Source organism: Candoia aspera, chromosome 3, assembly GCF_035149785.1.
Source record: "Candoia aspera isolate rCanAsp1 chromosome 3, rCanAsp1.hap2, whole genome shotgun sequence".
Lineage (NCBI taxonomy): Eukaryota > Metazoa > Chordata > Lepidosauria > Squamata > Boidae > Candoia > Candoia aspera.
In genome coordinates, this window is record NC_086155.1 from 148,737,739 (window position 1) to 148,765,075 (window position 27,337).

At 36.8% G+C, this 27,337-nt stretch overlaps 1 protein-coding gene across 4 annotated transcripts in view; it reads left to right on the plus strand.

Moving 5' to 3' along the window:
• The window catches only part of MBP (myelin basic protein), a 157,555-nt gene that overhangs the window by 106,263 nt on the left and 23,955 nt on the right, over positions 1-27,337 (plus strand). For all 4 annotated transcript variants that reach the window (XM_063299025.1, XM_063299026.1, XM_063299023.1 and 1 more), the window contains exon 4: positions 17,029-17,456. In XM_063299025.1, coding sequence (XP_063155095.1) covers positions 17,029-17,456 — 428 coding nt within the window. The remainder of the gene's footprint in view (positions 1-17,028; positions 17,457-27,337) is intronic.

Consider the following 27,337-nt stretch of genomic DNA (forward strand, 5'->3'; position numbering starts at 1 on the left):
AGCATGCATCTTTTGTACAGGTGTTTAACTGTTAATTATATCTGCCTGTTAATCATTTATTGATAATCTCGCTGTTTTTATTGTCTTGATTTTAAATCTGGTAGCCAGAGGTATACCAAGTTAATAATTACATAAGAGAAGGTGTACACTTGGTGTATTAGGTAAGATGCACTTGAGGATTCTGCTAATGATAAATCTCATGGATAATAAGAATATTGTTTTTACTGTGTTTACAGAATTGCAGGTCAAACTCGTCAGTATTTCTGATAAATAAAATTGCTTTGGTTACGTAAATATACAGAGGTTTATGAAAAACCTTTCACACAAATATTTCCACAAAAGTTCATATGTGCCCACCAAAATGGCAGTATACTAATTAGTGTGCATGTGACTATGCATATGTCATTAAAATAGCCTGAGATTACCATATTAACACTTACCACCTCCTACCAGCCTCTCAAACTTCACTGACTTTGAATCCAATTCTTTCTGTTAGATAAATGCTGGCTTTAGCACACAATACTTATTTTATTTTAAAAACTAGAGGCAGTCCTCTGTGGGAAGGGATTTAAGCATGAAAGTGTCTCCTGAGATGGAAAGAAGGAGAATGTTGAGATAAATTTCCAGTCCTAGATTAACATTTGAAACTTCCAGAAAACAGAGATGAAGTCTAGTTAAATTGAATCAAAAAGAAAATCCAATTTAAGGGTATGTTACTTGGGTAGAAGTAGATAAATAGTGTAGCTAGAAACTGTGCTGAGTTTAATCTTCATTTTCTATAGGTTCAGACATTTTTATTCTTCCACACAATGTAAGGACATTGTATTTTGCTGTCAATTTGAATCTGTCCTTCAGGGAACCTGTGCTATTTATCTCTTTAAAGCAAGTTTTCTTTTATTAGTAGCAGATCAGCACCATCATGTGTCCTCCCTGAATCCTTATACTGTACTTACTTGCATATGTTCTTGTCCCTTTTTCTTGTTACATGAAATTGCAGTTGCTGGATCCCCTGATTGAAATAGCTCTGCAATCTATCTTTTTCAATATTGATTGCCTCCATTTTAATATTTAAAACTAAAAAGAGTTTGCTACATTTCTTATTCCTTTTAATCATGTTTACTTTTCTTTATTTCCTGTGTGATTAGTTTATTTCCTAAACGGAAAGAAATCAGATACACTATATGCTCCAGAGATGGTGCTATAGCAATTATTTCATTTTTAGCTTTTTACCTGCCAGTAGGGCAGCAAGGTGTTGAAGGTCCATTTCTCTCCATACCTCACCTCATATCAGGTAAGGTGCCCCCTAGAATATAAGTGGTGGAAGCCAGAACTACAAAGTCACTACCCCAAGGGCAAGGGGAGGGTCACAGTCTGAAGAGCTAGAGGGCTTCTGGGAGCAGAAGTTTGAAATCCCACCCTATGGCTTTAGCCACGCTGCTGTGATGTGTTTAAACATTGCCTTTGGTGGAGGAGAAGTCTGCATTTGCTCAGAGATAATGTGTTCACAGCTTTATGATTCTAGAAGGCAGTGCTGAGGCTAATGATAAATAGGGCAGAAGCTAAAATATTCTCTCTCTCTCTCCCCCATTAACCTTTTCCCCCCAACACTCTGCCCAGCAGTCAGGCAGTCAAGGAAGAAATGGATCACTCTTGCCAGAAGTCCAAGATTAGTTATTGGCAGAGGCTATTAAAACATATGCCAGGGGCTAAGTTTCACTCTTACAGATTGCCCATCCTTGGGCCTTTGAGATGAAGCCATATTTCAATTTTGACAAGAACAGAGAAAAAGTTGGAAGATTTTGTTAGATTAGTACTGAACTCTGCTAAAAGTCAGTTGAGCTTAAAGGCTTCTCAGTTGATAGTTTACTGAACATTAAATGATGCTGCCAAGAACTAAACCCAAGTGACATGCGAGGCTTTAACATAACTCTTTGCATACTGATATTCAGATGTAATTTATATATTGCTGGAGAGAGCTGTTAATACATCCATCAAAGCTCTAATAGGCAATAATGGGCTTAGGATTACCATGAAGGCAATAAAAAGTATTCTTTCACATATTTCAATTATCCTCTAATTTTTCCTTAATTTAAAAAATTTTGGGAAAAGAAGAGGTAACTTCACAGTTTACTGTCTGTTATTGGAACAATCACTTGATACCAAAGAAAAGAATAATGCAAATAGATGTTCATATGTTTATTTTATTTTATTTTTTGTCATTGTCCTTAGTGATAATTGAGGCCTTAACTTTCTGCTATTGTCTAGAATAAGGTATTGCAAAAAAGCTAAAGCTAAAACTGTCTTCCCAACTCGAGGACTTCCAGTATCATGGTCAGGATTCTAGTAGTTGTAATCCAGACATCTGGAAAGAATCCAGTGGAAGGCAGAAGGGCAGGACTCTACTTGCATCACTCACCAAGCTGCAAAGCCCATGTTATAATCTACCCCAGTCATATATAAGTCTCCCTTCAGGTCCTCCATCTTGATGTATGGAAAGTGCATTTAAGTCAACCCTTCAGCAATTCTGCATGGTAAGCCCAAACTGCTTGCTTCCAATAGTGCTCCAGCTGTTCCTGAGCAGGACTTTAAAAAAAGTCCAGGTTGCAATGGGGACTGGGTTGATGCTCAGTTCAGACTACAGCTACCTCAGGTTGGGACTGATTGTTCCCCTGTTTCTTGCTCTTCCCAGTAGTGCAAGCCTCATTGACTGACCCCTGTATGGCTACATCTCCCAGTACCCACCACCTCCTTTTAGAGAATGTTCTTTTTTTCAGTAATCCCTGTTTTTTTTTTTCCCTGTGCTTTCCCAAAGGTTTAGACCGCATGGATGCCTTTATACCGCCTTCCCATATTTTCTCCTTGGACACTAATGTAGAGACTTTTTCCCCTCCTTATTGTATCATTCTTGCTTCAATGCCATCAACTTTGAAGAAAAGGAAACACATTGTTCCTTCATTCCTCTATTCTACTGTGGGTCCATAGAAACATTATGGCAAAAGGAATGATGGTTCAGCATCATTGAAGCAAAGTAGCATGCACTGAAACCTTTTAACTTTGTTCCAACGTGCTTAAACTGCAACTTAAAACATTTAAAGAAAATGAAAAGAAATTGACCATTGTAGTACAACCAGCATGGGGTGGGAAAATAAAGGACAGTATGCTTCACCCAGCCTGTAAAGATACCAAAAGGGTGCCCACTGAGATATATGAAAGTGGATCAGAAGAGTACTGGCAGAAGTGAGGAAAACAGGATGGCCTGGAGATGAGAGTGGCTTTATGGGGTTTATGCACCATGGTGGAATCAACTAGAAGGAGAAAAAAGGAAGCTGATAATAGCAGCCCAGGATGAAATGGTCATTAAGGCATTAAACAGGAAGGCAGGGTGTGTGCCAGGTACTGTAGCTGATTGGCACTGGGGTGTCTCTTGACTGGAATGAAGTGTGATAAACTAACAGCTTGGAAGGGCTTAAAATGGCTCAAAATGGAAAACAGTATGTTTGAAGCAGAGATTCAAAATACTAGTGGGGTATGCAATTGCAGCTGCCTGGCAGTGGGTGGGATGTCCATTCCTATACTCAAGACATGTTGGGTAGCTCAAGCTGGCAATGAAGCAAGCAGAAGGTGCTCCTCTGACCTTGGTTTCAAATTCCAGTTTGAATAGTTGCCATTCTCAGCTCAGATAGTAAATCTTCAGTTCTGGTTAACAAACTACATGCAGTGGAATATTATGAAACCCAATGTAGTGTGGTGGCCAAGGTGTTGGACTATGAGTAGAGAGATCCATGTTCTAGTCCACCCTCAGCCCCAGAAGCTCACTGGGTGACTTTGGGCCAATTGCTGTCCCTCAGCCCAACCTACCTCTCAGAGTTGCTATTGTAGGGACAAATAGGAGGAGAGAGCACTTGAGCTCCTGTACAGAAGGTAGGCTATAAATAAAATAAATAATAAACATAAAATGGTGGTGGGCACCCTCATTAATCCTTTCCTGTAGCTTAGCGTGTCACAGCTGAAGAATTAGTATCCACAGCAGGTCTGACCCTCACATTCTAAAAAGGCAAAGCATGTTTGTTTTCTTGATATTAAAAAATGTTAAAAGCCACTAGTCACCTCAAAAATAATTTGGCAATTTAGGAAAATGTGTCTTATGCCTATAAGCAGGCAGCATATGAGTAATTAAATTCATATGAAATGCTACTCTGTATATACAAATTCCTGGGTGGTTTTAAAGGGATTACCCTGTACAGTTTCTCCATGTTAAGCAGTCTTATACAGAAAAGCAACTTGATACTTCAGAAATTTTTGAAAATTATTCCCAGTATCCTTTGTCATTTGTAGGCTGTCAGTAATGGAAGTGAAACATCCATTAGCTTCATGCATCAGACTGCATGACTGTATAGTAAATTCATTTGGTTACTATCAAAAAAAGGCAGCAATGTTAACTTAAGACATTGATAGGTTGGGAAAAGAGTTTAATGTTGTTTAACAAATTTGTGAAAGTGCATGGCTGAATTATTCTTTACTTCCCAGTGGAACCATTTCTTTACTTAATATTATTAAGTTATATACTGATTCACAGTTATTTCAAATACATGGCAGAGGGGGGCATTAAAGTTCATAGCATTCAACCCCCCCCCCCAAGTGCTGGAACATCAGAAGCTGCAACTTTCTTATCATTCCTATAATTTTGTTCTTAGAAAACCCACATCTTTTTCTGCTTGCTTTTCTGCACAATGTTATACTGAAGAATACTATACATATTTGAAAAGCTAACTGCCTTTTTTGTTGCAAAATGGGTTTTAAATAGCAGTAACACCCACTAACTGGTACAAAGCTTCGCACTGTGCATGCAGCTTTTCACTCCAGAATGGTCAGCCTGAAAAGCTGATATTGTGCTAAGTTCCCATCGATCACTGCTGCTGTTACAGTATATATACCATTAGCCACCATTGTTCTTCATGCAATATGGAGTCACATTTAGGACTCAGGTGCAAAAAGAAAGAAAAAGAAAGAAAGAAAAGAATTTGGTGAGGAAAGTACAGATAGATAGGATTTATTTGATTTACTGTATATCTTTAATTTGTATAGCTCAAGGTGGTATACATAATGTTTCTGACACGTATTTTCTCCTCAACAGCAACCCTGTGAGGTGGTTTGGGCTGAGAGAGAGTGGCCCAAAGTCACCCAGCTAGCTCATATGCCTAAGGGAGGACTAGAACTCACAGTCTCCTGGTTTCTAGTCCAGCACCTTAATCACTATACCAAACTAGTTAGCTAGATAGCTAGATCAATCTTTCAGATAAAACAAAATTTTATATAATACTATATAGGAATACACACACACACAACCTATATATATATATATATATATATATATATATATATATATATATATATATATATATATATAAAAAAGTGAGAAAGTTTAAATATATTTAATATATGAGTTCTTTCTTAGTGCTTATAAAACACATTTGAGTACTTCCAGTTCCTATAACATAGACCTTCAAAGATTTTTCCCTGCTGTGATCCTTGCCCAGGCCACCTGCAAAGTTTGTGTGTGTTTATGTGTTTAAATAAGTTAAAAACAAGTTAAAGATGGCTTCAATATGTACTTGAAGATTGTATAAGATTCAGTTTTGAAGTGCAAAATATATTATGACCTAGAATGCTAAAGGATTTTGGAGATTTGTTTATAGTTTTGGCCTATTGGGAGAACATGAACGATAATCCATTAAGCAAGAGAAAAGTCAATCCTCTTTGGAATTAAGCAGTCAATAAAGTTATTCCATCAAAATATCATTCAACCCAGCATACATACTGTATATTGACGTAAAAATGATTTAAAATAAAACAGGCAGATTAAAACAAAAAGTTAAGGCATGCTGATGGCCTTCAGAAATTACAAGAAAAATGGATTTGTGGTCATGTCTCTCATACTTAGTCAATGTGAACTTGGGACTACTATTTGTGGGTGAGAAGAATGCTTCAAAATGAAGCTTGGAAAATTAAAAAATCTAGAGGAGTATAAGAGTGGTAATGGGTGCAGATGGAATGTGAGATACAGAGAGTAGGCTCAGTGGCAGATGGATTCAAAGACTATGCTATAGCAATTTCTTGACCTGAAATATTGTGTTACTTCTATGCACTACAAGACCATGAAAATATTGTGCTTCTAGTGTTAGGCTGTGGAAGAGCCTGCATAAATGCTGCAATGGTTTTTCTCAGTAATGTCTCTGTTTATATTTTGGTTAAATATAAAAAGAACTGAAAATGTAAATTCATGAGGACAAATATATGCAATTTATGTACTCAGCAGAAAGAAATTAGCCATGGCAGTTTTATGCACTTGGCCTATAATCAGCAAAATGATTCAGTTCAATTACAATTTAATTATAAATTAAAATCAGTGATTGGATGTTTGCATACCTGGTCAAACTTATTTTTGAAATATATTTCTACAAATTATAGGAATTCCTTGAGGTATCTGCAGATTCACTATTTCCAGTCCATGTTGCAATATACTAAGAGACTTAGCTGAAACTATGATAATAACGTGTTTGATAACAATTAAGACTGACATTCTCTAACAAGTTCCATGTTTCAACCTAAACATAACTATCACTCCATTCCATTAGGCTTACTCTCAGGCAAGTAGGTATAGGATTGCACCCCGTGTCACCTAGTGGTGGGATCTCTGATGCTTAATTTGGCAAGAGCTGGCAGAACGGCTTAGAAAAGGAAAAGTAGGTTCTTCAGAAAGGAAGAGCTTTGTCCCACTGCTAGATAACTCATCCTCCAAGAAGACCTCAGTATAGCTGTTGTCTTCTTGCTCCCAAACTTCAAACCCATCCCTATTTTTACCTGCTTTGACCTCCTTTTAGAGTGCTTGAAGACCAAGGACGTTTGCTGACCTAAAAGATGAGCCACCCTCAGTAAGCAAATGGATCCTGAAAGGGAAAAGAAGTGGTCCACATCAACTGCAATCAGAAAAGGCAAAAAAGGGCTTTCAGAGAAAGAAAGAAAAACTGCGAGAACAGCCCTCAGCTGCAATATAGTGACCTTGTACCCATAGACTTTTAGCACATTTTCAATAGAGCTGTGCAGTGTTTCAGATCTGATTCCCAACAGACGCTTTGGAGCACATGGGAGCGTGAACCTGCCTCCTGTTGCAGTAGCAGCACTCCCAGGTCCTCAGAGCAGCACCCCTTTTTCAAGGATTGCAGCTGCTTTCAAGAGGTACAGAAAGATGCAACCCATGGGTTCCTGCCTGCTGTGAAGCCTCTTTTCAGAACTAAATCTGAAGCACTGCATTCAGACATCAAAGCTGTCTTTACATTTTCCCGGTTGAGATAATGTATATCTAAAACATTCCTTTGTGAATGATCATTAATATTAATTTTTTAATGTTTATTTTAGTTTAATGTAATGATTTGGGGGGGGGGGTTAACCAAGTGTGCCCCCAGGCTTTATGGTTGATTATGCAGTTGACAAACAGAGGCATTTTGAAAAGCCAGCAAGGGCCCAGTGCAAATCAGCTTGCCATTTCCCCCACACAATAGTCAATAGTACCCAGAAGGAGCTGTATGCCATGGCGCTGCGCTGCTTGTGCTTCGGCCAAAGGAGCATCTGGGGACATGCTGGAGGACATAAGAGGAATTCTACAAGGGTCTGCCAGGGGCAATTTTGTCTCAGCCAGTTTTATTCCTTTTGACAGGCTCAAGTATTTATTCAGGCCTGAAATCATAAAAAAAGGCATCTACCATAATATGGGTACAAATATGCAGTTATAAATTATCTCCCTCCCCTTTATTTAAGGCAGATTTTTCCATGTCCTGGTCAAATGGCAACATTTTCCTCTGAACACTGGTTTCCCAAACTGCCTTCCAGGGAAGTTTGCCAGCGATTTCTCAATCTGATGATCAGAAATGCCAAACAAATCTCCTTGACAGGCGCTTTCCACATCATTAGCAATCTTCCCAAGCACTGCATAGGGGCATGCTGAGTGAGCAGACTTGGCCCATACCCCAAAAGTACCAAGCAGGTGGCTTGGATTATAGCTGCATATGATTTCCGTGATAGATATGCAGGGCATTTTCAACAGCAAGCTACTTGTGGCATTTGCACACTAGGAAAGTGCATGTCCCTTCTACCCCTGCAATAATTACTTGCTAATTTGAGAGGAGAGGGACATCTTTTTGACAACAGGTCAAAAGTAAACCAGTACAAATGCAATGACATCAAACCACCCTATTAAATTGTAATTATACCACACCTGTGTAACCCTGCTGAATGACAGGCCAAAGATGAAAAGTTCTGCAGCTTTTCCAGAAACTATTCAGGCTAAGTATCAATAAACCTCTGGGGAGAGTAATTCTTCAACTGTGTGCCGCCTGTGAAAAGCTTCTGTGTTCTTTTTATGTAGAGTTCCATAAATTATACATAAAAAGTCTGAGAAAGTTCTAATGTGCATATTTGGGGGGAATAATAGAAACCAAAGATTATTCATACTGCATGGTGTACTGAATTTATATTGCTTCTGATTATATGTCTCAGTAACCCTCAGAAACATATTAAATTAAAATGTGACATTTTGTTATGTGCTAGGTTAGTTTTAAACCCTCACAGTTGTATTCCCTTTGAACCTTATTTTTTGAGTTTCAGGGTGGTGAGACAGATTTAGTGTGGAGTTTGCTACACAATTAATTCCATTTGTTTAATCTATTATTTTTTCAGGGTTTTTTTTATCTCCCTTGTTCCTTTGCTTTAGTGTTGGCTTTATTTTCATTTACTGATTTTATCTATTCAGATAGGCTTGTTGTAATTTTTTCAGCCCCAGTGATTTTCTTGCCTATTTTCTTGGCTTTTGAAATTCATCCCAGTTTATTTAACAATGTCCTCCTCCTCCTGAGAACATTAGCTTGCACTGAGAAGTCAAGCAGCACTGCAAAAATCAGTAAAGGAGATAGTGGGAAATGCAGGCAGAGCAAAATGGCTTGTGTGTGTGTGTGTCCTGGGTTCACTCACAAAGGTTATCGCATACTGGGAGACAATTAGGAGATAAGGGAAGGGGTTTCAGCTGATGAGGAGGTCCACCCTGCTTCCTACAAATAGTTTCAGTTAAATGGATGAAGTGAGGGCAAAGGAAAAAAGGAAAGGTGACATTACAACTGTGACATCCAATGAAGTGAATAGTATTGCCTGAGAGCTGGTTTGGAAAGCTCTGCCCATGTAATGAAACCTTTGTGAAAGTCAGCTTTATTGCCAGTTGTTTTATATCTTAGCCTCAAGGCACAGTAAATAGGCAGAGATAGCTTTTGGAGCAAGAACGATGGCAGAAGATCATCTGCTCCTGTGATTTTATTATAAGGTGGTCTGCTAAAGGATGATTTTGACTAGAAGAAGGCATTTATGATGCAGATGGCTCAAGAGTCGTTCTAGGTTTCATCAGAGAACATTCAGTAATATGCAATTCTGCATCCTCTGGGTAGCCTCCAGATTCAGTATGGGTGGGTAACATTTTCCCCAGTAATGTGGGAAGCATCTAGATTTGCTCTGGCTATAGTGGCAAAGATAATCAGGCTTCATCTATAATATTATAAAAAAATTTCTTAGAGCAATTACCCCATTCAGATTAAATTGAAGATCTATACAAACAGATAGAGTTTCAATGGAACTGATTTTCCCTCCATGATATACACAGCCTCTATTCCTAAAGAATAATTAATTGAAACTCTGCTCAAAATCTGTGTGTCATGACTTGTAGATCAGTTCCAAGAATCTTTGTGAAGTTAAACCATCTTGGGAGGACTATCTTTGGACTTTAAGTTACTATTTCAGCTTAGTGTTAGATTTTTGCTATTTCTGCTTTAAAAATATGGATCTCCAAAAGCCACATGAAAGGCTGAACGTTTGTAGAACTCTCTCTCTCGCAAGCCTAGCGTATCTTGGCCTATATCTGATAATTCATTAGTAAAATTTAGAACCCCACCCCCACAACTTAAAGAGAAAAAGATTTTACCTGCCCTGGGCTGAATTTAAATTGAATATGAATATAATATCCAAACCCATGTACTGGGAAGCAGATTTTGGAAGAGGACCTTTCAAATCAAGTCAGATAGAAGGACCCTGTTAAGAAATACCAACTTCTGAGAACTGTGTCATCAGCCTCTTAAGGGCATAAATGTTACACTGTACAGCAGAACTCCCTCCCTCACATTCATGCCATTGTTTAGAGAGAGAGAGAAAAAGTGGGGGGATCAGTCCTCATAGAGAGTAATAGGCCTGTGGTTATGGTTAACCAGTGCAATTCCCACAACTACATGGCAATACTAAAACTGTCCAATAAGCATATGGGCTGCTACACTTTCCACCAACTGATGTGTTTGGGTGATCTTAAAGGATATGAGAAGGAAGTGAGTGAGAAGGATACCTTCAGTGCACCCTGTTCTAGTATATATGTCAACACAATAGTTGACAAAGAGGTATTGTATTTGTTTTTCCTTCAAATACCTGGCAGAGTAAGGTAGTTTTATTGTATGGTGGTGACCTGGTAGAGATATCCTAATGCAGGAGGGGATTCCTGAGAAGATCAACCAGTTTAGTACTTTATGTAAAGATTTCTTACTCCAGAAACAGAATAAATGTAATTGAGGAAAGGGCCCCGAATTTTAATGGTTGCTAGATGGCTATTTTTTGTACTTTTAGAGTTAAATTTTGACAAAAACCTTCCATAGAAATTTATCCTGATTTTGCAAGTATATTATCCACGTACATTTTTTCATTAGTTTTTTTATCATAATGGATAGGTAGCCAATTGTTTGATTTGTTATTAAACTTTAGAAACTGTTCAGAATAAATTTCTGAGGAAGAGATTCTGGGGTTACCCTTCTACAGCTTCAGTTCTCTTCTGGCAGATGGCTCTCTCTATATCCTGAGGAATTGGATTGTGATTGCAATGCAGGCAAAAACGGGAATATAGTTTGTGGTTCTCATTTTTCAATTTTGCATCTTTCAGTAAAGAAGGAACCTTGTGAAGCAGGCTATTTCCAGTTTCTGGAAATTCAGAGTGCTTTTACCAAGTTCAGATTTCAATCTGTGCCTTTTCTTTCTTTTAACAAGACAGTATTCTGACGTTCTTTTGGAAGAATGCCTTTGTGCATATGTTTGCATTGCGTACAAGACATTGTTCATTATTTGTTACATTGTTCATTGTATAAGGATTTAAGTGAGATATTTTTCGTCTGTTATTTTAAAGTAGCATTACAGCAAATTTACTAAACTTGTAATTAAGAGACCCTTCCCCACATATTATTTATAAAATTGCATTATTTGCCCAATTTACAAGAAAACTTGGAAGGCAGTTTTTAACAAATTTGAAAGTTTTAGATGTTAAATTTATAACTAGCATGTGTTGCATATTGTAGCCACCTTTAACTAAATGGGAAAAATAATATGATTCACTAAGTCGATTCTGGAATTAATTTTGGATGTTATAACTTGTCCCAGATATGAACCCTGTACCTTTATTTTTCCTCCTTATTCTTCTATATTCCTTTTGTGTTCCTGGATTTAGCACTTCCATCCAAGATCAGATCCTGACCAGGGATCCTGGTTTGTGAACAGAAATTAAACTACAGCTTCTGGTTGAGAGGCAAAGCTGGGGTGTTTTAGTATGTCAAGATAAAAATATTAAAGCCAGTCATACTTCCAAATTCACCACCATGCTCTGGTGAAATATCGGTCTATTTTCACCCACATTATAATTTTGGACCTGAGGAAAGTGTCCTTTGTTAGACCTTCATGTATTTCAAGAAGTGAAGGAAAGTGAGTGAAACAATGCAACATTGTATTGACAAAAAACTTTAGTGTCAGCTTTTATCTTATTTGTGATAACTTCCAAAGAGAGCAGACAGACATAAAGTTAATGTTTATTTGTCTATATGTCTGTGAGTATGTGTGTCTGTATTTATCTGTCTATCTCCTTTGATGGCAGAAATAGATTTTCTTTTCAATTTTCAAAATAACTTTGAAGGTTTCTTTCACATTTTTAGGCCATGTCATGACAATTTTCTATTAAGATATACCCAACTGGAAAGGCAGAAATTCTCAGTTTTTTTCCTTGTTTATCTCTTTTGTAAAGTGCAAAAAATGAGATATCAATTTTTCTTAAAAAAATCTTTTACTTCTAAAGCTAGAAACTTTTAGTGGCTAGGGAAATTAATTAAACTATCTTCTACAATTTACATCTTTGCAGCATTTTTATACACTTTGGTTGTTTCAGTACCATATTTTTAAAATCAGAGTATATTTTAAAGAATTACCACACATATTGAAATTTAATGGAATTATACATAGTAGATCTGTATTCTTATTATTACTACTGCGACTACTATTACTACTACTATTTTTACCATTATTATTTTATTTTTTTCTGAGGTAGGATTAAAAACAACCCAACAGTTCATAATTATGCATAATAAAAACCATTATAGTAAACAGTATGTAGAATATTAATATGGCAACTATAAAGAGTAACCACAGCAAATAATCAGATTCTGGGAGCTTAATAAAACTTTGTAAAAGAAATAAAGGTCTTCAAAGGAAAAGGAAAGAGTCTAGCAAATCTCCAGCACACTTTTATAGCAACCACCCATAAAAACAAGGTTTTAACATCTTTAAAGTGGTTTTATATTGAAATAAAAATTGGAACAAATATGAACAAAATTACTAAGTTACATCCCAGTCCTAAAACCAGTCTTAGAGAGAAAATAACGCTATAGTTGGAAGGACTCTGTTCTTTATTTATATAAATACTTTACTTAACACTCTCTAACTGATAAACTCAATATATAAATCATAGCATGTGATTAAAAAAAAATTATGTCTTCCCATTCTTTGGGGGGGGAATGCTTCAAAGTTTCCTGGTAAGTTTACTTGCAAAGAAAGTTTCAAGGTCTGATGAATCTCTGAGATTCAATGGAAGAAAAATGGCAGATTTTGGAGAGAACTCCTTTAAAAAAAGAGTAAATTGCAGGTATCAACAGCACACTCTGCAGCTTACTGTCACCAGTTAGGTTGCCAGTTGGAGAGCTTCTGCCATACATAAGATTGTCAATTCAGGTTATTTAATATCAGTATTAAAAGGAAACAGCTAAGCATTCCTTGGCTGGAGCAGATCTTATAAAAGAAAGTCTCATGCTTTCTTTTGAAAAGTAGGAGACAAACTCCTGCAGGTAAAGGATCCCAGAAAATACATGTTATTGTTGCACTGTTTAAGAACTCTGCTGTGAAATGCTAAAATTAAATAAAAAAACCCTACATATTCCAGAAACACAAAGGATTAGTTTTACTTGAAATATGTGGGTGTCTTAATAGAACTTCCTTGTTGAAAAGGCTTGGATTTGGAGTGTGTGTGTGTGTATGTGTTTAAGGTTTCTGTGGGGTAATATGGATGGCTGCCACATGCTTTTCATACATTCCAAATTACTGCCATAGCAAATCCCACCACCTATAACCACGGGCTTTTGTTTTCTGATCCTTCTCCACCATCCCAAGACTCTAAGTAACCTGCATCCAAGCCAAAACTAGTTAGAAAACAAAAATGTATTGCGCACTAGGTGTACAGTACAAAATCCTGCTTCACGGCCTTTGTTCTATCTCATCTCACCAAATCAGCAGCAGTTAATATCTTCCCACACTGTGTGAAAATCTGTGAAGAGCCAGTTTTTTTCTAGATCTTTAATCCATACTTGACAGATGGTGATTTATTTTCCTGAATGCTTTTTCATGCCATGTATTTGCTTGTAATGAAACCTGAAATAGCATTGCAAATAAAGGCAATGGAGACAGCAGATACCAATACAGAAAGCAATTGTGGAATATGTTCTTGTTAACATCAGAAGTGTGTAGCTGTATTCATTTATTGATCGTAGATATAATAATTGCTCCTATGGACAGGCTAAATTTGAGTCCAAGAGGAAAATTTAAATCTCATTTTATAGGTATTATTTAAAACATGTCTCCAAGTACCAGTCGTAGGGGAACAACAGTGGGAAAGGGCTGTGTCTCCGTCTCCTGCTAGGGAGCATTCAAGAGGCATCTGATTGGCCCCTCTGAGAACAACATTTATTTACTTATTTATACAACTATTCATAGCCTCTCCATTTACCAACCGATTCAAGGTGGGTATAGTGGGGTACAGAGATAATCTTGAAGGAGGAGGAATATAAGAACTGTTAAGTAAATGACAACTCAATCCTGAGAAAGAAGAAGAAACTCTGCCTTGATTTTGTTTAATATAAGAAGAGGCAGAAAGATACTCTTGCAGGCTTTCAAGACTCTGTTATTATACTCTGTTAAAATAAAGTAGACTTCCAGTAATCCTTGTGTTGTCTGTTCCCTACCTGGCTTACCTCAAAGAGCTGACAGCAGTTTATAGTACCAAACAATAAAAATACAATTAAAAACCATTTACAATCTAACTAAGGCAGCCTAGGATCACCAGCAGCCAATACCATCAGAGCTGTGTGGAATAAGTATGCTTTGAAGGTCCACCTAAAAATCAGCGGATTGGAGATTTTCCTTAACTCGGAAGGCAGAATGTTTCAAAGAGCAGGGTCAACCACTGACAAGGAGTGTCATCTAAAATGTTAGGCTAAGATGGGCTTTGTCCTGATGCAGCAGGGCTATTCTTAAGCTATTATATTAAATAATCACATATATACATCAAATCTATTTTGCATGGGAACTGATACAGATTGTTAATTAACTTAACAGCAGCTCCAATATTACATCTACTCTTACACTGCATGTTCAGAGCTGACCAATTTTGATAGGCATCTGATGTGTAGACAAACCAAGTTGTATTGCTTCGTTGGAATGTAAATCTTTTGAGCTGATTGTATTTGGAATTTTGAGAACATGTTGTAGGCATTGCCGTGCAGAAAAGACTCATGTATCCTGTAGGCACCCCTCAACCACCCAGCTTACTTCATACTTTATCTGGTCAGTTGGGCATATTTTCAAACAAAGCACTGGACTTGGTTTGAACATACCATTCTTATGTCATTAGAATGTCTCAGAATAGATTATGCTGGAGGCTAGTACTTTGCTTTACAGTATGCCAGATTCCCATTTAATGATTGATTTTTAATTAAAAGAATCTTTAAAAAAAGTTGTTGGGACTAGCCTCAAGGGAGGCACCTATAGGCACATCAGTGCCACAGGTACTTTTGTGTGGTTAGGATCTTGTCTAAACTGTCCAAGGTCTTTTCCCATCATAAGTAGTCCTGTATTGCCAAATTGTTGCCTGGCTGCATGGTGGTTCATGACAAGGAAAACATTGGTTGGCTAACTATAGCCCTTTGAATTATGCTGCCCATCTCTTGTTGATCAGGCTGTACAAAATATATTTTTAGAATAACATTTTAGTTTCATTCGCAGAAGAGAACCTTAAATTCCTCAGTAGATATATCTGCACTTATGCTATACCTGTATAGGTACAATTATGCACCCATCACAGACAATAGAATAAAAACTGTCCGTGTATATTTTCTTTACTGAAGAACAGCGTAAGATGTTCTCACTGGTATTGAGAGAAGCTCCTTATGTGGCACAAATGCCCTTCATTGTTGTCCAGAAATAAATGCATTCACTGATACAAAGCACAACTGTAGTAAAAATATTAGCATGCAGATGCTCTGGTGTTTTGTTAATGCATTTAATTAAACACAATATCTTCGTTGTTCTTTTTCTTCTTATAATGAATGTGTATTATGGTATAGAATTTGGTCAGTGTTAACAAATAAAATTCTTTTATATTCTTTTCAATCTGCATGCAGGTATTAATATCAGATTTTTTATATCAATCTCAGAGTCTTTGTATAACAAAATTTATGCTGAATTACAAGGTATTAACATATCCATTGTAATTTTATATATTTATAGTTAGCAAAAAAAGCTGCTGAAATTAAGGAAAGTGGTAGAAATATTACTAATGAACATGGCCTTTAGTTTCAAAGCCTTAATTGGAGTTGACGTGATGAAGCAAAACTAACTTTAATGCCATATTTTCATTAGCTGCATTCATTAATATTGGCAGCTATTACTGGGTGAAGTGCTGTACCTTAAAATATAAGTGACAATCAGAATTTTTAAAAGGCCACTGCTATATTGATGGGATGGTGTCAGTACTTCAAATAAGGCTGCAGTCTGACAGTTCCAAACAAGGAACACATTGTGAAATTATAAGGAAGTGTTATATTGTTCATTTAGAATATTAATATAATTTATTGTCAGACCAGGTTGTAATAACTTGAAATGCTTTCTGCAATGATGAGGGACCTCACAAATAAGTTCATAAATCAGGCCATGTTGCTTATTTTTAACAAAGTTAAGACAAATCATATTTAAATATCCTGGAAAGCACATAAGACCTGTCAGAAAAAAAGATGGGACATGGATAAAAACAGCAGACTATGCCTTATCATAATTTCAAGAAATGCAATGTATTAGTCTGTACCCTGTCATAATATTGGTGGAAATCCACTTAAAAAATGGAAGGGGCATGAGGATACTGATGGTTTTGAAGGTCACATCAGCAGAATCAGCATTTGGGGGATGGGGAAGAAGCTTTGTGGGGTTTTGTAAAAGTATAAAACCTTGAAATTTAATAGAAAAATATATAGGATATTTAAATATGATTTGTCTTAACTTTTAAATTATGAATCATTTGCAATTTCTGATAATAGTTTACCTTAATAATCACTTAAGGAATTTTGTATTTCTCATATTGATTTCAAGTGAATAAAAAAACACACACCAGCTTGTGTGATATATCCTGATGTATCAGTTTTGATAGAATTAATACATATGTCTTTGGTTCAGTAAAAGGCAGATCTGTTGCAGTTGCATATAATCTATGGTTTTTGTGCAAAGCAGCTAACTGAAGGCAAGGGGAAGAAAGCAGCATTGTTCTAACATTCTGTTTTTCACAGCCCTGTATTCATAGCTCATCCTTGTTGTTTGCAGGAGAGGCAGATGTGAACCAGAACAATGGGACCTCCACTAAGAGCAGAGCGGTGACAGACTCCAAGGGCACAGCAGATCCAAAGAATGCCTGGAAGGAAGCCAACCCAGCTGACACAACTGGTCGCCCCCATTTGGTCCGCCTCTTTTCCCGAGATGCCCCAGGCAGAGAAGACAACACCTTCAAAGATCGGCCCTCTGAATCAGATGAGCTGCAGACCATTCAGGAAGACACTGCAGCAGCTTCTGAGAATTCGGATTTGATGGCTTCACAGAAACGCTCATCTTTCCGGCATGGTTCCAAACTTGCCACTGCAAGTACCATAGACCATGCTAGACATGGATCTCCACGAAGATACAGGGAACCAAGTCTACTTGATTCATTGGGCCGATTCTTTGGCGGTGACAAGCATTATCCGAGGCGGGGCAAGGTGAGCTCAGAGGAAAGGAGAACAGATTAGCAGCAAGAAGTCTAAAAGGAGGGTGGGAGAAAAATCACAAGAACTGAATAATCTCCAAAGAACAAGAGTTGACTTAGCCAAAGGATGGTATCTATCAAGTTCTAATATGATATTTGGCTGTTAGTCCGATGTTTAGACTAGTGTACTAGAAAATATTCCTACAAAAATTTAATAACCTTGAATTGACTAGAACATTCTCTTGTCCTTTATCGTCTAACTGGATGCCTCTGTTCTGGTGTCAGGATTTGCCAGAAGTTAGGATCTTCGTTGTTTACTTGTTATAAACACACACGAGAAAGGTGTTAGTCTTCTGTTGATGTTTTGCCCCTCTCATTTAGCTTGCCGGGTTTCTGAAAACCCAGAGAGGAATCCTAGAATGTTTGCAGTTTGATATAATACTTCTATGATATCTTTCTATGCAGTGGCTTTGGTTTAACATGTGTGGGTTTGATGTCTGTTTTTTGTTCTTATGGGCAATTCCACGGCACCAGGCAGCATTAGACGACTAATGCAGAGCATGGTAAATCCTGTTCAAGCCTAGTATTCTCTTTTCCATCATATACACCAAACAGAATGGAAAGTGTGGCAAAATTAGACCATGTCTGTATTACATATACTTAACTGTACTTTTTGATTAACATCATTTTGGAGGTTGAACATGAGAAATAACTTTTCATATTTTTGAGTAGGGATGGCAGTAGCAAATCTCGTGCCTATATATACATACATACATACATACATACATAGATACTAGGAATGTGGATCTTAATGAGAATAAAGAGGAAGCAGAAGGAAGGTGCTGCGATATAAGAAAAACATATTGTTTTGTCTTATATCATTGCAATGTTTTTCTAAACCATTTCACTTTTGGTTCTTGCTTTTAGTTACTATTTATATTTCTTTCTGGTTGGATGAATTATTTGAAGTGTACAGTAGGTAACAGTGTTTGAGGGCCAGCAAAGCACAGAACACATCGTTTGTATGGAAAATGTCCCAGGTCCAACCAGTAGATGTCTTGATCAGACTGGAAAGCATTCATTACCTGCAGGCCAAATAAGCAATGCCAGTTAGTGTGGGCAGTGTTGGGTTAGCTATTGGCTCAGTGGTCTAAGGAGCAACATGGCAGTTTTTTATATTGTTGTAAGAAAAGCCATGTTTATCCAGCAGTCACGTGTTTTATTCCTTTCCTATATCTTTAGGCAAAAGTAACTTTTCTCTGCCAGTAGTGAAATGTATATCTTTATATGCTCAACTATTGATTTCCTCAGTGCAGATTTCTACCTACTGTCCATAGATAAATTTCAATAGTGGTTTTATTATTGTTGTTTTACTTCTGTTTCAAATCTTATTTGGGGGAAATGGGGGAGCCTTAAGACATTCCAGGGCAGCTCAGTTCTAAATACTTCAGCTGTGATCAGAGAATATGAAACATATCACACTAGTGAAGATACCTGTGATTACTTCTAGGAGTAATTGTTTATATGATGGTACTTGGCAGCCAGACTAGGAGTCTCTTTTTTAATAGGATCTTGAAATGCCTCACAATCAGCTCTTGGAAAAGGCACTCACTGTATATATATTGGGTGTCCTTGGGAAGGGAGAGCAGAAAAGTACCTGCAAGAACAATCAATGGTGGTTAAAAATCTTCTCATAAGATTCTTTTTCTGAGGAGTTCTGAAACTGTGTATTATTATGGAGTTGCCGGGGCTGATTGACAGCCCCAGTTGTATAGATGGAAGTGTCTTTAACTGGCAAAACTGACAGATATGGCATGCCTGTAAAAATACCTATTTATCATAGATGAAAAGAACATAATGATATCCAACCAGCTACGATTCTGAGACACAATCTTTCACAAAGATTCATTTCAAGCACTTAGTGGTAGGGAATTAAATCTGTTTCAGGCTGTAGATGGCTCTGTATTGAGCAATAGCCATGCTGTTTACCTTGTACAGTAGATTTGTATACAGACAAAAACAGTTTTGTATGATATATCATTGTTTTGCATGGTTGATTCATAGCTCACTGTTGTCAGTTATCATTGCCTTCACTGGTACATCTTAGTCTCCATAACTTAAAACTCAGTGCCTCAAGGACAAAAACTAAAAAGCTATAAACAGTTCCAAATACTGTCTAGCTAAAAGAGAACATCTGCTTTTAAATGCTGGACTTTCAATGTTTGAGACAAAATCAGCAACAAATGGCTATGCCATTGTGCAACAATGTTACTCTCAGAAATAATAATGCTGGTAATGAAAAATTATCCTAGGAATCTGTTCCAGGAGAAATTCAATGCTGGAAGTTAATTCAATAAGTGCCATAAATACTTCTTAATATTATATGTGCATGTGTATGCTTTTAGGAGAACAAAATTACTATCATCCTAAACTTTCTTGACCTCTGTGGGTGACAGAAAAGGATTTCTATTTGTCCATAACTATGTCAGAATAGCTGGAAATACAGCTAATGTTTGTCACTGCAGTTAAATGTGTCTTGTTACTGTGTAAAATAGTTAACACAAATAAGTACTGTGTGTTTTGAAAGCAACTGGAAAACTAAATCTTGCTGACATTGTACTGCATCTTGTATTCAAAGAAGACATTTTCTGGGCGACCAGAATCATGAGAAAGCAAGTTCACTGTGAATCTTGCAAGGTAGTCCAGGCAAAATACACACCCAGGAGTACAAACTCCATCTTTATTGTAAGTTATCCTAACAGAATCTTGCAAGTCTGAAAGTACATCTCTCCCCCCTTGCCTTTACAGTCCAAGAAACTAAGAAGGGTCCCTTCTGAGATGTTTGCCATGGCCCATTCTTTCTGCGGGCTCATCTGCCTCTTATCAGACTGTTGCCTAGTCTACAGCTCTTCGTCCTGTCTCACAAGGTCATTCCCACATGCCATTACACTCACAGGCCTGCCTTTGAATGGGACAAGAGTTAAACTAAAATTCTGAACATATACCTCTGTAAAACATCAGGTCCTATTTACATGAAAAGAACTTTGGATTTGTAAAGTTATAAGATAAGAAGAGATTTAGGAGTACCAGAAATGTTCTTTAAACTCCATTGGAAAGGATTCCCAGAGCTCCATGTAAGTAAGGATGGTGGTAAGAGGAATATACCAAACCTCTTCCCCAAGCAGTGCAGTCCTAGTTTATATAACTGATCTGCCCACATCAGTGAATGTTGGAATGCAGCAAACACAGTAACCTTTTTGTCCAGAGAAACTGCTGACATTCAGTGAAAGAGCATTATAAATTCTTTGTGGAGACATATTTTCTTATTAATATCATGGATGAAAAAATACATGTGTGAATAATAATATCCTTTGTTTAAAGAGAGTAGGATTGAGGAAAGCCAGAAGAATACTTTTTTTGTTTCTACCTCCTCTTCATCACTGCAGGATGCAGATTCTCTGCTACCTTGTTATTTAAGAAACATGAAAGGAAGGGGTGGGAGAATAATAAAAGGCACCAAAATAAATATGTAACTATAGGACCCTCTGTGGCAGGACACAAATCACCTATATATCATCTTAAACATATGCAATATGAGAGAGGGAAATTAAAGCTAATTGAGAACAAATCTGAAGTTCAATACTGTTGATCTGATTTTCAAATAACCGAAGTCTGACTCTTAAGTTGGCCCCGAATCTCCTCTATGGCATTATTTTTAGTAAAAATCAAGCAACTGCAACATTAGCAACCACATTCCCAAAAAAGCCCTGTGATACAGTATAGGCAACACAACTAATTTCATGGAGTGGCAAAGGATAGGTGCTAACCTGGTCACATTAAGAAAGAGTAGGTTGCCCAAGTTGGCCAGTTGTATCTTGAGGCTTTATTGGGTGGCAACCTCCAATCAAATGGTTTAGACAATTTAAAATGAATATCCAGCTGACACAGGGAGGGTTTTTTTAATGAATAATTCTTATGAAAAGATTTTATAAAGATTTAAAAAGTTACAGGAACATAGAAGAAGATTAGAAAAAGAGATTATAAAAGGGTAAAAGAAAAAGTGAATAACAAAAAGTCAAGGGAAAAAAAAGATATCTAAAGAAGCAATTTCCAATCTTCTTTGCAGCAGTTACAAACGTAACAATTACTATCTCCACCCTCCCATACTGCATATCAGAGTTCCCTGCTTCCCATAAACAAACCTTTTTAATCAATACATCCCAAAATCTGCAGTTCATTTTTATTGATTTTCAGCAAAAAGTCTATCAAGTGTTTCCAGTCTTTTATAAAAGTAGTTGTAGTTCCCTCCTTAATCAAACAAGTCAATTTAGCCATTCCTGCAAACTCAGCCATCTTCACAATTCATTCCTCCATTATTGGTGTTTCTGTAGTCTGACACAGAGAGCTTTTCTTGATTATTATAAGCCTGCTTATTTTAAAAAATGTCTAACTACAAATAAGAACATTTTTACAGAATATAGTATGAAAAAATTGATGCATGCAGTGTCAGACATGGTATATTTACAGACATTTAAGCAAGTATCCACCAGGATTCACTAAAGTGAATCATACCTTATCTTGTTAAAGAGTCAGTCAATCTCTCTTAACAGATGATTCTGGAAGGCTAGATTGGATGCTTGTAGCATTTGAAAATGATTCTATTTTCATGACAGAACATAAAATTATTTCTTTACATCAAAGTATTACTTTCTGATATCTTCTTACTATTATTATTTTATTAACCATTAAAAATAGTTTGTCATTTCAAGCCCATAACAATTACACGGTGGTCCTAAACATTTCTACTGGTTAGCTACGTAGAATGCAAATGTGGTCTTTGCAACCCTGTGTGGCATGACATTTGAGATCTTTCATTAGCCTAGTTATCAATATAGGTCTCTAAATAACTTATTGAGAGCCAGCCTGGTTTAGTGGTTAAGACACCAGGCTAGAAACTGGAAGACCATGAATTCTAGTTCTGTCTTAGGCACGAACCCAGCGTGCCTAAGGTGACCTTGGGCCAGTCACTCTCTCTCAGCCCTAGAAAGGAGGCAATGGCAAACCACTTCTGAAAAACCTTGCCAAGAAAACTACAAGGACTTGTCCAGGCAGTCGCCAGGAGTCAACACTGACTGAAAGGTTTAAAAAAACAAAACAAAACTTTTATTAAATTGGGATTAAAATTTGAGATGTGTCTGTTCTTACATAGTAATTTGACTTCCTTAAAAATATAGTCTGTTCCAGTTTTAAAAAATAATTGTTTTTTTAACTGGAACAGACTATATTTTTAAGAAAGTCAAATAATAAATAAATTACAAAAAATAAATGCATTTTATTAAAAATTAATTACACCTAGCATAAGTAAGGCAATGTGATGTTCAGTGTGCAAGGTTCCAGAATTGTGAAATGTAGGACCTGAAGTGGCTGAAGCTTTCACTGATCAATGCAATTTTATAATGGGGAGATATAAACAACAACAACTGGTGGTAATAGGCACAACATTAAAACTGAGGATAATAAAGGCTCTAGACTTGGGAAGTAAAAGTAAAGTACAATAGAAAGGAACTGCAAACACTGATGTGGAGAAAACCTGCTTGAGATAAAGTCCCTTTTCTATTTTATTTTGTAGCAGTTCCTGGAAGAAGTGGATTTTTCTAAGCTGTCACAGTTATTTTTGTAAACACATCTTCTTTCATAGGACCATTTAGATTGCACTCTAGAATGGCTTTGTAGATCCAGATTTCAATGAAATGTCAATGTTTAAACTGTTTCAGCTTAGCAACTATAGTAGTAACTCAGGAGCTATGCACTGGTGAAGACATACTGGATTTTTTTAAGCTTAATAACACAACAAAAACATTTTCTATTTAATGTAGTGTCCAAATATTTTATATAATTAAATTCACAGAAATAGATGCATCTAAAATTAACTGAAATAGTTTATGGTTAAGCTTCAGGTAATACATTTGGTCAGTAAGAAATTGAACAGGAATATTTCAATGAATAAAAAGCATGGATTTATTCTCAGAACATATGCTAGATCATTGCATTGTTAATATGAATTATATTGCTGAACAATATAAGTCACATTCAAATGATCATATCTTGATTTATTAAGCTGAAATATTCGTGGTTCTTTTGTGAATACATTCAGCCCTTTACTCCTCCCTTTGCAGCAAGCCAAGAATAAACCAGAAAGTCTTTATTTTTCTTTCTGGAATATTCAGAAGAAGCTAAGGTCACAAATTATAGTTTCAAGTTGTTTAAGATCTGGCTTGTTATGAATCATGTAACTGTAATTTATTGGTTCAGCAATTCCAATGAAATGAGAAGTTGTGGCTCATCAGGGACTTCTTATTTAATCACAAACCACTCAAAGTGAGAAGCAAAATGGCTCCATAATGAAGCAAGACACTCAAACTTGTTTCAGATTAATAGTCATACATATAATAGATTGTACTGTCAGTGCAACATATTTGAGGAAATTAGCCACATCAATAGAACCTTTTCGTTTTCACTCTTAATTAAGTCTTTCAATACATATATACTTTCTGAAAGAAATGATGTACTGTGACTTGTTCTTCTTTCAAAACTTTGTTGTGTCTTCTATAAAACACTTGTTGATTTTGTGCAACTGAAATATAAATTATAGCATTGTAAAATATATAATCAATGGTACTGGCTTTCTGGAGTCTGTGATTAACATGATTTTGTTTCAATATTTGACCTTTATATGCAGTGATAAAGCATTTATTAACTGTATTTCTCACTGCAAAACGGTGCATTAATTAGTTAATACATTAACATCCTATGTTCAATGTCATATATTTTCATATTGCACTCTGTTGATCAGGATCAAGAAGAGTGGGTTTTGAAGGATAGCTGATTTGAAGTGAGAAGAACACCAAAATGTAAAATAGATAACTGTAACAAGCATCAAATAAAATGGATCATGTTAAAGGAATCTACATTTGAGATCCAATAAAGAAATAAAGAAATAAACCCTCAGAATGTACACATGCCTGATATGTAATAATTCGATCTTTAGAGATTGCTACAAAATGTGCTTGCCTCTTACTGGATTTTTTTATAGTGTTCTGTATGGAAACCACTCTTTCTCTTACTGTAGCCATGAATTGTGTTCTTATCTACACTTAGGTAAAAGTAAAGGTTTCCCTTGACATTAAGTCCAGTCGTGTCCAACTCTAGGGGGCGGTGCTCATCTCCGTTTCAAAGCCGAAGAGCCGGCATTTCTCCGTAGACACTTCTGTGGTCATGTGGCCGGCATGACTAAACAGAACGCTGTTACCTGCCCGCCGAAGCAGTACCTATTAATCTACTCACATTTGCATGTTTTCGAACTGCTAGGTTGGCAGGAGCTGGGACTAGCAACGGGAGCAAACCCCGTCACACGGATTTGAACTGCCAACCTTCCGATCTGCAAGCTCAGCAGCTCAGCGGTTTAACCCACAGCGCCACCACATCCCTACACTTATTCTATATACACTTATTCTATATCTACACTTATTACCATCTAAATCCCACTGAAATCAATCAGTTTGGTTTTCTAAAATGTACTGAGTTGGTGAAATGACATATTTTGGTTTGCAATTCTGAATTTTGCAGCAGAGTGAGAATCCTAGGGCATTAGGGTTTTGACTGAATTTCATGTGGCCTTGATCTAATATTCAGATCAGTTCAGACCCCTGACAAGTTCAAACTGCTCTTTATTTTGATTGAAGAAATGAGGCAAGAGAAATGGAAAAGAATAACGTCTGCTTTTGACTTGCAACTACCCCACTCTCGGCATGCAACCTCCAAAGATTTAGTCTGAGGAAATGTATCCTTGGGCAAAAACAAAAAAAGTTCTGCAGTTATATTGGCTGAAGTTCAACTAATAATTTAATATCAAGAGAAAAGGTGTGTGTGTGTGTGTATGTTGTCCCTCCCAGCTGAAATGCTTTACTTCTGACAGCCAATTCTCTAGCTCCCCCAACAAGTGAGAATTAATCCTTATTTTTTTAACTTAACTAGCAAGAACTAGCAAGAAATTCACTAGAGAAGCCTTCTGAACCATGGTGCAAGAAAAAAAATATTTCTGTAAACAACAGTATCTTTCATGATGATTCTTTTTTTGAATTGAATCTGGGGATTCAAATGCCCTGCAGCATAAGGTGATAGAATTCTTAATAGAGAACTATTGAATATATACAAATGAAAAACTCTACCACTTCAGTGCATGACATTTTTTTTAACAAAAGAAATGGTAAAAGATAAATGTGCCACTTTTTAAGAGGAAGTCATACCAACTGAACTTGTAAACCAAGCATCACTTTGCTTATCAACAAGCTCTTTTGGAATCAGCTGGCACTGATATAGACCTCTGAACATTTCTTGCAATGGGTCAGCTTACCAGAAACCTATGTGAAATCTAGAAGCAGGACATAAGTACAGTTTGTCAGAATAGGAATGTAGTCATGCTTTCCTGTTGATGTTGCCCAGCAACTGGTACAGCAAAGCAGATTGCTCCTGGTTTGGCTATATAGCCAAAATGACTAGCTTTATCATCCCTTGATTTAAAACTGCTCAGAATGGTAACCATAGCTGTTTCTTTTGGAAGTAACCTCCACTGGTTGGAGGTTGACATTTGGGCAAATTGCAGACAAATTCCAATCTTTTTTGCCTTCCTGAAGCCAAAAATCAAGATATCCAATCAACAGCAAATGAGAGGGAAGGAGCTTGGTCTCAAATATAGGATGAATTTGACTGATTGATTAGATTTAAGTGCTCATATGCAAAACAATGCTGTAGACATTTTCACATATAGGCCAACATACTCCAGTGGTTCTCAATTTGTCTAGGGATCCCTAATAGTCCACAGTGATATTATAGGTGCAGGATCTAAATGTATGTTTTATCAAAATTACCAAAAACTTGCATAGACACCACATTTCATAAGATTTCAACCACTTTTAAATGTATTTTTCATTTAGGGTTCATACAAATGCCTTGTGGACAATCATGCATGACAGAATAAAATGTATTTGTAGCCATTTGGCATTATCAAAAGATACGCTGCATTTCTGACTTCTGATTTACAATACATGATGCTCCTTAAAAGATTACATGATAATGTATCAGCCCACATAGCAGAGAGAGGATTCCCTGCTCACGCCAAAAAGTGATTTGTATGTGCCCAACTGCTTCTGATGTGCATTTTTAATGTTTTGTAATAATTCCAAACAAGCAAATAAATATATGTGAATGCAGCATATTTTTGTACACAATGGTTCCTTCTCCAGTTCTCTAGTCACAGACTATGACTTTGAATGTTCTATAAGACCTGAATTCACCTTTTGCTATTTTACTGGTGGTCTCTGGTGTAGAAGTGAGGAAATACTTGTGAATATTGAATATGTTTCCATATTTTGGGGCTACCAAGTTTGGGAGCACATAACACCAGTTTTGTGGAGCCTGCATCAGTTGCCAATTGGTTTCTGGTCCAATGTAGTAGACTGGCGTTGTCCTATAAAGCTCTTCATGGCTTGGCACTTGGATACCTTCAGTATATCTTCAGGACTGCCTTCTCCAGCCAACTTGGGCCCAACCATTAGATCTAGCAGGGAGAAACTGCTCCAAATCCCACACTTTTGGGAGGTTCAGAGGGGCTGAGGCAGGGAGACACTGCTTTTTTGTTCCAGTGTTGTCAACATGGTAGAATAGCCTCTTTGTGGCAAACAGGCTGCCTCACTCCTTGCTAGTTTTCCACAGGCTTCTTAAGACTGAGATTTTTTTGAGCGCCTTCCCCTGATTTGAGCTGTTGTTGCCATCTTTTTTTTTATCCATGTTGTGTGGTGTTTTTATTTTTATATGGGGTTGTTTTTACATTGTATT